We start from the raw sequence: 13,188 nt of genomic DNA on the forward strand, positions 1-13,188 counted from the left end.
CAATTTTAAATAGATTTGTGAAAACTGATAAAACTTAGCTCTCTTCTAATGCTAATTGCTGCAAAACGGAAACAGATAGAAACATACTTTTTTTTTCCTGAAGAAAGAAGAGACTTTAATCTTTCTTTTGGAACGTTCCATGCTTTTATAGCAATAGAACACAATATTCTGGGGGCCTTGCAAAATCAGTCAAAATACAGTAAAACAGCCGGGAGCGAACGGGATTGCGAAATGTGAAAATGGCGGCGAGTGAATGAGTTAATGTTTTTGTTTTTTGTTTTTTTGTTTCATTTTGAGCAGAACAGAGTATCTATCCAAACAGAATTGACATACTGTATGTACACCTAAATTTTAAATGATTTACTGGGATTTTTCAAAATATTTTATTTTTTTACTTACCCTCCCTAAAAAATATATATATATAAAAAAATAATAATAATGAACATTCTTTTGTAAAGGTTGTAGTTAGGGCTGTCACTATCAAATATTTTTAGAGTCAATTATTCTATCGATTTTTCCATGATTAATCGACTAATCGGGAACAATTTTATTTTGCATCTACTTTTATTACAAAACCCGTTTATTTTGCTCCCCAATAATGAATAAATATTAGGGGTGTGCCAAAACATCGATTCATAAAAGAATCGACATTCTCATTTATTAATCGAATCGATATTAATATCCAAAAATCGATTTTATTTAAATTAGAAATGAAGAAGAAGGGGAAAAGGCAGTTGTAGCCCACATGCTGATTTTGTGGAAAAAGGCACTTACAATTCAAAATTAATAAATGTTTAAACAAAAAAAAAAAGACACTTTAATGTCTCTATTTGTCATTTTTGTCTTGCAAAGCAGACTGGAGTCGATCATGACAATTTTTTGCATATCTGTAAATTGAAGCAGAAATTATTTGCCAATCAAATCATTTTGAATCGAAAATCGTGTGAATCGAGAATCGAAAATCGATTCTGCATCGAATTGTAGACCCAAAAATCGTAATCGAATCGAATCGTGAGACAGTCAAAGATTCCCGGCCCTAATAAATATTGTTGTTTATTTTGTATTGTTTAGTTCGTTAAACGTATTCAGTTTGGTCATTGATTTCCAAATGAAAAGCTATCGAATCTCTTATTTTGGGTTAATTATTGTTGAGAGGCTGAAATCAGATGATTTGGGCAATTCAACGCTAAACAATGGCTCTAAACACTCAATTGAGTGTTAAAATATATGATTAGTGTGATAATAGATTAATAGTCAATGATTTAAATCATCTTGGCAGCTCTAGTTATTGTTCTCGTTGGTGATGAAAAAGCTTAAAGTACAAATTACGTTTTAACAACTTAGCATTTGAACAGGGGGTGTGTAGACATTTTCTGCTCGTGCCTACAATAAGGCAACGTACCACATTTGATTCCCACTTTGTGTTAACCAAGGTTGATTGACTTCGGTGGACTCTTGCTGAGTGGCTCTTCGCCGCGCATTGTTACGCTCGGCGTACTTTCACCGCATCAGCCATTCCTGAGGTTGTTTCGCCAATTTGCAATCTTCAGCAACACCCCCGGGCCGCCTCATTGCCGTGACGGATCTGAGACACCTGAGCTCTGATGGACACGTAAACAGGTTGCCCCCCCCCCCAATTTGCTCTGATCACAGCCCTGGAGCCGACTGATGCGCGATGCTGCAGCTCCGTCCAAATAAAAATACCAAAAAAAAGCCGAGCTGACAGATAGCAGTGCCTTGTTAAAGCCGTTGTTAGGGTGGGGATGCGTGTTCGCGATTGGCCGTTATAGCTACTCAGGATCTCGTTTCTTCTTGGAGGTGTGATTTGTTGTGTTGAAATGACGGTTGGACTCAAATTTTGCGGGCGCAGGCTCAGCTCGAGTAGCACTCACGAGTGTCAAAGAGTGAGGGGGGCAAATGCATCCATTTCCATGGGGCCCCCCCACCCACGGAGAACGCACAAATATATATATATATATATATATATATATATATATATATATATATATATAATGGTGACTCGTAATATGGAGGGCCAGACATGAAACCGCGTTTAATGAGCTGTTTTCTGTTTGGTGCATTTCCCAGGGGGTCATTGTTATTGGTGGGAAATTGATTGGCAGCAGGCCCGACACCCTTGGGGGCTGAATGATATTCGGGGGGGTGGGGGCAGTCGGAAATTACTTTCAGCAAGGGTAGCTTTGTTTCACTGCTTGCCGCTGCAATATCTTTGACTGCATTTGGAGATGGAGTTTGTTTTTTTGCCGCTCAAGGATTTGCAAATACAAAATGTCTTGTCAACAAATTTGCGTCTTTCTGAAACTCTATTGTTATGCAACATGTCAATCGGTTACATCGTCGATTGTCTCGTTTTATGAACTGCGACGATTTTTTTTGTGTAAGATTGCAAAAGCAAATAAATACAATTATTTAAATATTAAATCCAATTACATCAATATTAACTCATATGTTTCTATCTGTTTCCATTTTGCAGCAATTAGCATTAGAAGAGAGCTAAGTTTCATCAGTTTTCACAAATCTATTTAAAATTGGAAGTAATTTAGCTTTTTTTTCTACTTGGCCCTGGTTGATCTCTTATACTCTGCTATCACCTGCTGACCGTTTTTGTAATAACTACCATTGCTTCAACCATTCTCTTCAGTTCAGAGGCTGCATCAAAGCCTTCTGTATGCTCTAGCATAAAAACAAAAAAAACAAAAAAAAACGTATAAATACGTCTTTGGGACACTTAAAACATTTATAAAAAAAACGTATTTACACGTTATTGGGCGCAAATGAGTTAATATTCCTTCGAAATTGTGTGCTTCAAAAATTCGAAACATAATATGTGTTTTAAAATGTTAAAATTGAATATATAATGCACATTTTTTTTCATAGAAACGTCATTTGCTGGACAGATATATGTCTTCCACAAGTAAAAATAAGCTCATGAGTCTTCTTTGCCCGAAGACTTCCGTACATTTCCCCGCCACTCTTATGAGGCGCTCCCCCTAGTGGCCCGCCAAGTAATTGCTCAATAAGTGATGAACAATGGAGCCGTTATAGTGGCTGAATATTAACGACAAATATTGCGATACTTGCGTAGGCGTAGCGATAATCTATCGGGAGTCAATGTATCACGATTTGTCACGATATTGATATATCGTCACACTCCTAATATATATATATATATATATATATATATATATATATATATATATATATATATATATATACATACATATATAGCATAAGCAATGCCCTCCTCAGCGCCATTCTCTTGTGGAGTACCCCAAGGGTCGATTCTCTGCCCTTTTTCATTTTTCACTTTTCCCACTCGGGTTCCATCCTGCGTCTACGCAACGTCACACATTGCATTGTTCTGCTGAAGACTGCCAAATCTGCACATTGTGTCACTCTGAAACAGTTGAAAGTGCTTCTCGAATGCTTGGATCGTCATCAATCAACGACTTTCAACTTAGTATAGTTATTAGAGATAAATGAATGAAAGAAAAAAAACAAACCAAAATGCTTTTAAATATACACTTTAATATGCTGAATACCGATGAGACTGAAAGGTGTCTCGTTGTCTTTGATAGGATATAACATGGAATATGTCGTGTATGAGTCGCGTTCATCTCAGTATCAAGCATTTGGTTTCTGCGCTGGGTAGATAAAGACAGCTTGGCATGCTCCGAGGCCAGGCGGAATATCAAATGCTTTCTGCACCAAAAAGAGGTGCTCACAGCAGCAAGGGGCTGTCCAAGAAATGAAGAGAAAAAAAAATCACATGGTAACTGCAGATGAGAAAAAAATTGGGCAATTATTTTGAATAATCCCCTGCAGAGAAAGACAATGTTTTTTTTCACCGTGGTGCAAAAAAATGGTCACAGCCAGAAGTAATAAAAAATAGGATCACACGCGCATGTGCATCTTGACGCGAAAAACGAGATGACCTTGACTAGTTTCACCCCCCCCCCCCCCCCCCCCCCCCCCCAATGATGTATTATTTTACGTTCTCGCCTCCTGTCCGTGACGTTTCAGGGAGTTCGGACGATGGAAGGTGAACAGCCTGGCCTTGGAAAGGCAAGCGAACAACGGCCTGCCCTTCCCGCTGGACCCCGACTTCCGACACACCGTTCGGCTTCTGGGACGGCGGCCCAGTCTCGGCGCCATCACCGACAACATTATTCGGAAATACGGGACGCACTTCCTGCTCTCTGCCACGCTGGGAGGTAAATAAAGTTTATGGGAGCAGCGTCTGTTGTCGGATTCCGTGTGTGTCCTACTTTTTGAATCTGGTTGCTAAAATGTTGCGCTCTGAGCATGCTGTCCAGCAATCTGTCACGTTTGGGTAGGCAAAGATCGGGCACAAAAAAAAAAAAAGTGCAGGTAAAAACACACACAAGGAAGTACGGAATCAGGTGTTTATTTTTAAAAACGGAAAACAACAGTACAAGGTAGCAGAAATAATCAATAACCCTTTCAAAATCCGAATATTCCCAATATTCAGGTTTTGGAAGGCCATGTAAACACACACAAAACCCGAATTTAAAAAACAAAAAAAACAAAAACACGGGTTACCATTTTTTTTTTTAAACCGGAATATTTGGTATCTTCTCTTTTTGCAAGGAGTATTGGTCTTTTGAGTATGTGTGGCGGCCATCTTACGTTGCCATTCGCTGAGCCTAACTTAATAAATACATTGATTTTTTTTTCATGGCGGTTTCACGTTATTTTCTGTCGCTACGGTAAAATGCAACAGCGTATGTATGCACACATATATACGTGTATATAATTCTGTGAGACCCACCGGAAATACACAATCAGAGGTAAACAAACATGACGACGCAGCCAGTGTTAATTTTGACAAGAAATTTTACTTATAGTCTGACTAAAATTAATGAAAGTTTTATTCATAATTCTAATTGTATTTTAGTTTTAATCCAATTTTAGTCGACGAAATAAAGATGAATTTTAGTCGACGATATAAAGAGCAATTTTAGGCGAATAAATTGATGATTTAGTTGATGTTTTCCTTCAGCATACATTTCAACTTTTTTACAGAAAATTATTAAAATTATAAACACCTATTTGTAACGAAAGACACATTTAACACAACGGTGTCTTCATTAAACTTTTTTTCAATGAAACATATCGAACTGACAATAATGTGCCGTCTTAAAAGTTTTTCACCAAAATAATAATTAAAAAAAGTGCATAATTGCCCAAGATCAATCTTAGAATTTTTTATTTATTTTTCCTTCTTCTGATTGGATTTTGTGAATTTTGACGAAATTGTTAGTCAATTTAGTTATCGTCATCGTCTCAATGAATTGCTTCTATTTTAGTTTTCGTTTAATTTTCGCCTGGAAAAAAAATTTTCGGGACGAAAAATAAGACGAAAATTTATCGTCCACAAAATGATCACTGGGCGCAGAAAAGAACTGCAATATTTGGTGTGGTGATTGACGTGACTTTGTCTTTTTATGGACCGTAAAAATTGAAAATTGCGTAATGACGTCCATGTGTCGCGGTTTCGCGGGATATTAAACAAGTAAAAAAAAAAAAATTGTAAATAAAAAACGAAGTGTTCTCTTCAAATTATTAGATTGCGTCTCCAGAAGCGCACGGCACTTGATTAATGAAATCTCCTACGAGCTCGATCGGCAAGACATGGCTGGCAATTATTTGTTGTGTTCTTTTAATCATGCAAAAGGTCACACGATCTTGTTTTGAAGTCGGCCTCTTGATTAATCTCCAACTACATCACGTCAGCCAGTGGAAGCTCCACGTGGTACTTCGAACCGGATAGATATTTTGTTCACTTAAATACAGCCCTAATTGACATTTTGTTCGGGACATACATTCACTTTTGGTAACAATTTTGTGAAAATGTGAACATGAATGCAGTAATGTATTACCAAGATTAGATTTTTTTAAATGTATTTTTAAGAGACTCATAAGAGACATGTCATCATCTCTCGAGCACACTTTGTTAGCTGCAGGCTCTCTTGAAATGAGCAGCGCATCACCCATTAGACCTCATTTTGTCTGAAGGATTTTTCAATTGCCGACTCCTACGGCATGTCAGTGCACTGACAGCTTTATATTTGCGCTTAAAAATAATGTCCCATTAGGGCTCTTAGGTTGTGTTTAGCGCGGGGATGATGTGAACGGTGGCATGAGCTGAAGCCACACAGTCATTTAGTAAATTGTAAAAAATAATAATAATAATTATAAAATTACTGATTTGCAGTTACAAAATAGTCTAGTTTGAAAGATAGTGTTTTTTTTTGTTTTAATTGTTATAATATTATTCCTTCTTGTATGGAATCCGAAATTCTCATTCGTTGTTGATTGTCTCAGGCAAATTAACATTATTTGCACAAGTGATGTTTTAATTATGTGACTGCTGCGAAGCATTACTATCCTAGTGTTTATTATTTTTTTCTTTATTTACCGGACGTTTTCAGACAAAATGCGGACCGAACCGTTGAACGTACCTGCACAAATGAGGTATCAAAAGATGTGGCTCGATCTGACTCGGCGAGGAATTATTTTTTTCGGAATTACGAGTTACCATAGTGATGCAATTCTCCCCCCCAAAAAATGCCAATAGGTCCCATAGGAATGAATTGAGAAGGGGGGGAAAGATCCACAAATCAAGCAACTAGGGATTGACCTGATTTCAACAGGAAGTGACTTGATTTCAATAGGAAGTGACCCGGAAGTGACCCGATTTCAACAGGAAGTGACCTGGAAGTGGCCTAAAATCAACAGGAAGTGCCCTGATTTCAACAGGAAGTGACTTGATTTCAATAGGACGTGACCCGGAAGTGATCTGATTTCAACAGGAAGTGGCCTGATTTCAACAGGGTGACCTGTTTTCAACAGGAAGTGACCCGGAAGTGGCCTAAAATCAACAGGAAGTGCCCTGATTTCAACAGGAAGTGACTTGATTTCAATAGGACGTGACCCGGAAGTGATCTGATTTCAACAGGAAGTGGCCTGATTTCAACAGGGTGACCTGTTTTCAACAGGAAGTGACCCGGAAGTGGCCTAAAATCAACAGGAAGTGCCCTGATTTCAACAGGAAGTGACTTGATTTCAATAGGACGTGACCCGAAAGTGATCTGATTTCAACAGGAAATGGCCTGATTTCAACAGGGTGACCTGTTTTCAACAGGAAGTGACCCGGAAGTGGCCTAAAATCAACAGGAAGTGCCCCGATTTCAACCGGAAGTGACTTGATTTTGACAGGATTTGGCAAACTGTTCAGTGCATGCGGCTTTCCACCTTGCAACAAGAGTCAGCAGTCACATCCAAAATTTCCGTGGAGATTTTTCTAGTTCATCGTAATATCCACATTCATAGTTTAATGAAATAAAATGTACACATATCCAGAATCTTGTTCAACACAGTCATAGTACAAGCAGGAATAATAGAGTAAAAAGCAGAAATGTAAACAATTAAGAGGGTTTTTTGTTTTTTGTTTTTTTTGTATGTCGTTATGTTTTTAAGTTATTATTTAAATGAATGAGCCATTAATTGGTGTTGGCTCTGATTGGCTGTTAGCTAGTTTGCAAATTACCCTCCAGTTGTTGTTGTTTCCATTTTTACTTGTCGCTGAATTGACGAATGCGATTTTAATGCATCTGTCTTTCCACTTTCTAGGAGAAGAGTCTTTAATGATCTTTGTGGACAAGCGCAAGTTGAGTCAATCAAGTGAGCTGAGTGACGCTAATGGTACGGCGGTGACTCTGGAGGCTCTGCACCAGCTGGCTGCTTCCTACTTCATTGACAGGGAGAGCACCCTGCACAAGCTGCACCACATACAGATCGCCTCCACTGTCATCAAGGTACAATTCGGTTGCTGTGTTTAGATCAGGGATGAAAATCCATTTAAATGCTGGAGGTGGTCGTCAGTACTATTGGGTGGGAAGGCACATAGGACCACTATTTAAATACCATTTTAAATATGGCCAAAATGCATTTAATATATATGATGGTATTATATTTCAATGCAAAGTGATGTCTTGCATATAAATGACCATTCGAGGACGGCATAAAACTGCTGAACAAGAAATGCAAGAACTCCTTTTGTGTCTTTTTCACAAAAATCAACTGGGTCGAAATGTTCGTATTATTGAGGAACTATGTTTGTCCGGCATATCATTACAAATTTGCAAACTATTATCAGTCCTGCTCATGCTGTTTGTTGTTGTAACACCACGCAGTATCGGTACAAATGAGCCATGTCCGCCAGCTAGTGGTCAATGGTGATATTACAACTTAAAACAACAGTCGACCCCCTCACAAGTTGGCACATGCAGATGTCCATATTTGTGCATTTACTATTTTTTCCTTATTCTTTTGTAAAAAAAAAAAATTCTCATTGTTTTGTTATATATTTGTTTTGTTTTGTTTTCACCATTTTTCTTTTTTGTAGAAAATTTAGAATGAAAATTTATCAGGGTTTCTGGAAGGATTTGGGGGGTTTGTTTAAAAAAAAGTGTTGTTTTTTTCAAAAGGACAATAATAATAATAATAATAATAATAATAATAATAATAATAATAATAAATTGAACAGAAAATTGATTAAAAAAGTTACATATTAAAAACATATTAAACCCGATATATATATATATATATATATATATATATATATATATATATATATATATATATATATATATATATATATATATATATATATATATATATATATAATATTTGTTTTTATTATCATTATATGAGTCACATAGAACAAAATTAGGTTGCAGCTCCAAGTTTGTTTCGGTAAAACATAATAATAATAATAATAATAATAAATTGAACAGAAAAATATATATTTTTTAAATCTACGCTATACAATTATGCAGTACAAATGGCAGGAAGGAACTGAAAAATTTGAACTGTAGCAGCAAGTCAGGAATGTTTGAATGATGCAGCAAAATGTGTGTGCGTGTCTCCTGGTCTCCTGGTCCTGATGGAGCGGTGGCGCTTTTCAGAGGGCAGCGGGCCAAAGAGTCGCTGGGCGGGCCGCTCGTCGTCACCCGCGATAGCTTCGGCTCTTCTGAGGCGACGGAACGTGAAGATTCTTTCTTCAGGGAAGGCGAGCCGATGATCCTTTGCGTTGTCTTGACCGCTCCGCGGTGCCGCTGTCGTTCTGCCTCAGCGCAAGCGGGCCGACCGACCGCGCCGTGATGCGGTGTGTCAAAATGCTCTCGAAGGTCACGGGCGGCTTTTTGGCAGATGTTGTTTTTCCTGAGCAGCCTCGGGGCAGGCAGACGCTTGCCGGGCCGTCTCGGTGACAGCCGAGGTGTTTCCGGACCGGGAGAGGTCAGCACAGATCGTGACGCACGGGAAGTGCAAGAGGTGGAAAAAGTATGCGCTGTCTTGAATTTGGGCACCGCATACCCGTGGTTCGGCACCCGTACTTTTGCATATTCACTTTTTTTGCCCCCAATATCTTTTATATATATATATATATATATATACATAATATACATATATATATATACATAATATACATATATATATACATAATATATATATTGAATGTTTATCAACGGTTTATGAAAATTTTTTTGGGAGGTCTACCTGGTCTCTATTACCTGTCCTTGACTGTACAGTATATTTCCGGTTTAAACTAGGGGTCAGCAAACTTTAATGTCAAAAGAGACATTTAATAATAAATAACAAAACAAAACAAAAATCTCTCTAGAGCCACAAAAACTTTGATCATTATGATTAACTAAACAGTATGGACATATTGTTTTTTTTTTTGTTTTTTGTTTTTTTGTGTGTTTTTTTTTTTTGCTTGTTGTTGGTTTTTTGCCTCTACTTCATTTTTTTTATGGACAATTTATGGCTATTTTTTTTTACATTATTTTCTGCCCTTCAGTTTTCTGAAATTGTTGGCAATTTTGTGGACATTTTATGATAATTTTTCTGACTTTCTTCAATTGTTTTTGGACATTTTATTGTTACTTATAGAACATCTTTTTTTTTCTGGCAATTTTTGACTTTTTTGGGCAAATTTTGTGTTCATTATATGGTAATTTTCTGCTCTTTTTGGATCTTTTTGGACGTTTTATGGCCACTTTTTGGCCATTTTTAGGTATTTAAAAAAAAAAATGCCATTTGCCTTTCATCTCTTTTTCTGACAACTTACAAATTTGGACTCTGACATTTTTTGAATATTTAATTAGGCTTTTTTTTTTATCTAAATTGTTAATTCATTCAAACAGTATTTTACTAGAAAAATGTAAATATATATGTTAAAAAAAAATAGGGGTGTCAATATTAGTGCATATATTTGTGGAGACTGGGGTCAAGTTGTATTCTACAATTTTTTTTTGCAGAATTTCATGTTAAAGTTGAGATAGTTCTCAATATGAAAGAAAAATGCACTGAGCTCTCACCAACGTCTTCCAAATGCAAATATGCAATCTACTAGCAGACAAATGACCTCAACACAAATCAATATCACACTCGTGTTTTCACAGTACAGTACATCATTTTTTTTTTATTTGAACTAAATTTTGTGAATTATTATCAAATTACTGTAGCAATGAATAAAAGATGCAGCCATATTTCTATTAGTTTAACATTTTTTTTTCTACTTTTATGTTAAAAAGGGTATGAAAATTTAGGAAAAAATATTTTATTGTACGTTTAGAACAGATATAAAATTTGCGATTAATTGTGAGTTAGCGAATGAAGTCATGCGATTAATCGCGATTAAAAAAATGTAATGTGTTTTTTTTCCCACTATTCGCGTTCTTATCGAGCAGATGCAACCGTTGCTGAGGTTTGTTGTACTTTCACAGTCGACTGTATGTGGTTGTTGAATACCATCACGCTGCTGTGCGACAAACGAGAAGTGGAAATATTTCCCCAGCTCGGCCAACAGCCGACGACGCGACGCGTCATTGGAGTTGACGTCCGCCAAAGACAAACCAAGAACGAGATGAAGCGATCGCGACTCGTTTGCGGCTTGGAAGGCAAACAGCCAACTTTGCATATCCAGATTATGCTTGTGTATGTAAATATCACTGTGCATCTTTTTACCGCTTAATACCTTCAGGGCGTGTTCATTCATCACTCTGTCAGTTCTTATCAGGCCGAATGAATTCAAGTGGCTGAGTTGGCCCTTTGCGCCGCCTGCTGAATTCTCATCGCGCGTCCTCACGCTCGCTTAATGCGTTTTTAACTCCCTCCTCGTAAACAATATAACGTCGCACATTTGTGGCGGTAACTTTTACGGGCGTATCAAAAATGTTTGGACTTCTTTTGAAAAACACGACATTGCTCAGGGATCGTTGAACTATCTGTATTATTAAAGTGTCGTTTTTCATCCATCCGTTTATTTTCTATGTTGAATTTCCTCAGCGGCGGGCGACTCCGTCGCGTCTTCTAAGTGACTTTTGGAATTGCTGTTGATTTGAACGGGTCCAGCGATGCAGCCTCAAGCACAGGAAATCACAATTAACATATGCGATTTGTCTGTCCAATTGATTCTTTTCAACTTTTGTTGCTGGAGTTCAATCATTTACCCTTGAAAACTTTCATTGCAAATGTGTTTTTTTTGCCAATTTTGTGGACATTTTATAGCAATTTTTTGTTTTTGGACATTTTAGTTACATTTTGAATGTTTTATTTTTTTGCTTTTTAAAAAAATATTATTAATACGTTTTATGTCTTTTTTGGCATTTTTCTTTTCTGCCCTTTTTTTTTATTCCATTTTTGAAATTACTTGCAATTTAACGGACATTCATTTTTCTTCTACCTTTCTTCATATATTTTTTTACTTTTCTGCCTTTCTGTCAAATTTCTGCCATTTTTGGCAATTTTATGGACATGTTATGGTCATTTTATGCCGCTTCTTTTTTGGACATTTAATGTCTATTTTTTGGACTTTTTTTTTTTTTTTGTCTTCTTTGCTAGCAATTTTCTGAAATTTGTGGCAAATTTGTAGACATTTTGTTGCAATTATGGAAATTTCTTGTTTTGTTTTTGGACATTTTAGTTACATTTTGAATGTTTCATTTTTTGCTTTTTTATTATTAATACATTTTCTGTCTTTTTTGGCATTTTCTTTTCTGCCTTTTTTTATTCAATTTTTGAAATGACTTGCAATTTAACGGACAATTTATGGTAATTTTGTGCTTTTCCTCTTCTCTTTTGACATTTTATGTTCACTTTTTGGACATTTTCAGGTAATTACCGGTGTATAAAAAAAAAAAAAAAAAAACATTTTTTGGAATATCTAAAAAATATATATATATATAAAAAATATAAATAATTAGGTTTGAATATGGCTGTGATTGCCTGCCTGATTGTGCTGCATCTCTTATTGGCTAGTTTTGTCGCGCTGTGGCAAGTTTCGAAATGTAATTAAAAATTAAATCAGAGGCATAAGATGTGGCCAGAGAGGGATGTTTTGTTTTTTTGTTTTTTTTGTTTTTTTTTCAAAAGATGAGCAGATAAGATGAAAAGATGATAGCCTGTGCCAGCCGATTTTGTGCAAAGAGGCAGGCGGGTACACTTTGGACTCGCCAGCACTTTGGACTCGCCAGCTAAATTGCAGGCAATATTCCAACTTGAGGACAATTTGGAGCAAGGGGTCCGCAACATGCGGCTCTGGAGCCACATGTGAATCTTTACTTCTGCTGCTGTGGCTCCCAGTGGATCTCTAAACGTCGGTCCGCCGCGCGCGAATCGGTTCAAGTTCAAATTCTCTAATTTCCTCTGAGAGCTTCTTTCATTTGTCAACCGTTTTTTTTTTTTTTTTTTTGTACTTGGAGTTGAAGGTGTCATCTGAAACGGATTTGACGAGAGGAGATGAGGATGAACTTTTTATTTTTATTTTAGCCCACGACGGAATTACATCAGGTAACGCCGGAAAAGCGGCATCAATCAATGCTCGTTCCTTTGATTTGCAGTTCCAGCCCTCCACTGCATTGAAGACTCATTAAAGGAAAGATCGGAAGGGGGGGGGGGGGGGGGGGGGGGGTTCATTGATGGGGAGGGGAAGTGATAAGAAACGTCTGACCCAATTTGCTGCGCCTGCCTTGAGTATTCAGTCAGTCAAGCGGTTTCGCACGTCATTTGTCAGGAAAAGAAAAAAAAAAAAAAAGGAACACAAGTTGTACTGAAGTTCACAAATCAAATTATTGG

General features: G+C 37.0%; 1 protein-coding gene across 2 annotated transcripts in view; it reads left to right on the plus strand.

The window, feature by feature from the left end:
- The window catches only part of LOC144027505 (BMP/retinoic acid-inducible neural-specific protein 3-like), a 41,576-nt gene that overhangs the window by 14,653 nt on the left and 13,735 nt on the right, over positions 1–13,188 (plus strand). For both annotated transcript variants that reach the window (XM_077535089.1, XM_077535090.1), the window contains exons 3-4: positions 4,045–4,235; positions 7,678–7,862. In XM_077535089.1, coding sequence (XP_077391215.1) covers positions 4,045–4,235; positions 7,678–7,862 — 376 coding nt within the window. The remainder of the gene's footprint in view (positions 1–4,044; positions 4,236–7,677; positions 7,863–13,188) is intronic.

This window comes from Festucalex cinctus, chromosome 10, assembly GCF_051991245.1.
Source record: "Festucalex cinctus isolate MCC-2025b chromosome 10, RoL_Fcin_1.0, whole genome shotgun sequence".
Lineage (NCBI taxonomy): Eukaryota > Metazoa > Chordata > Actinopteri > Syngnathiformes > Syngnathidae > Festucalex > Festucalex cinctus.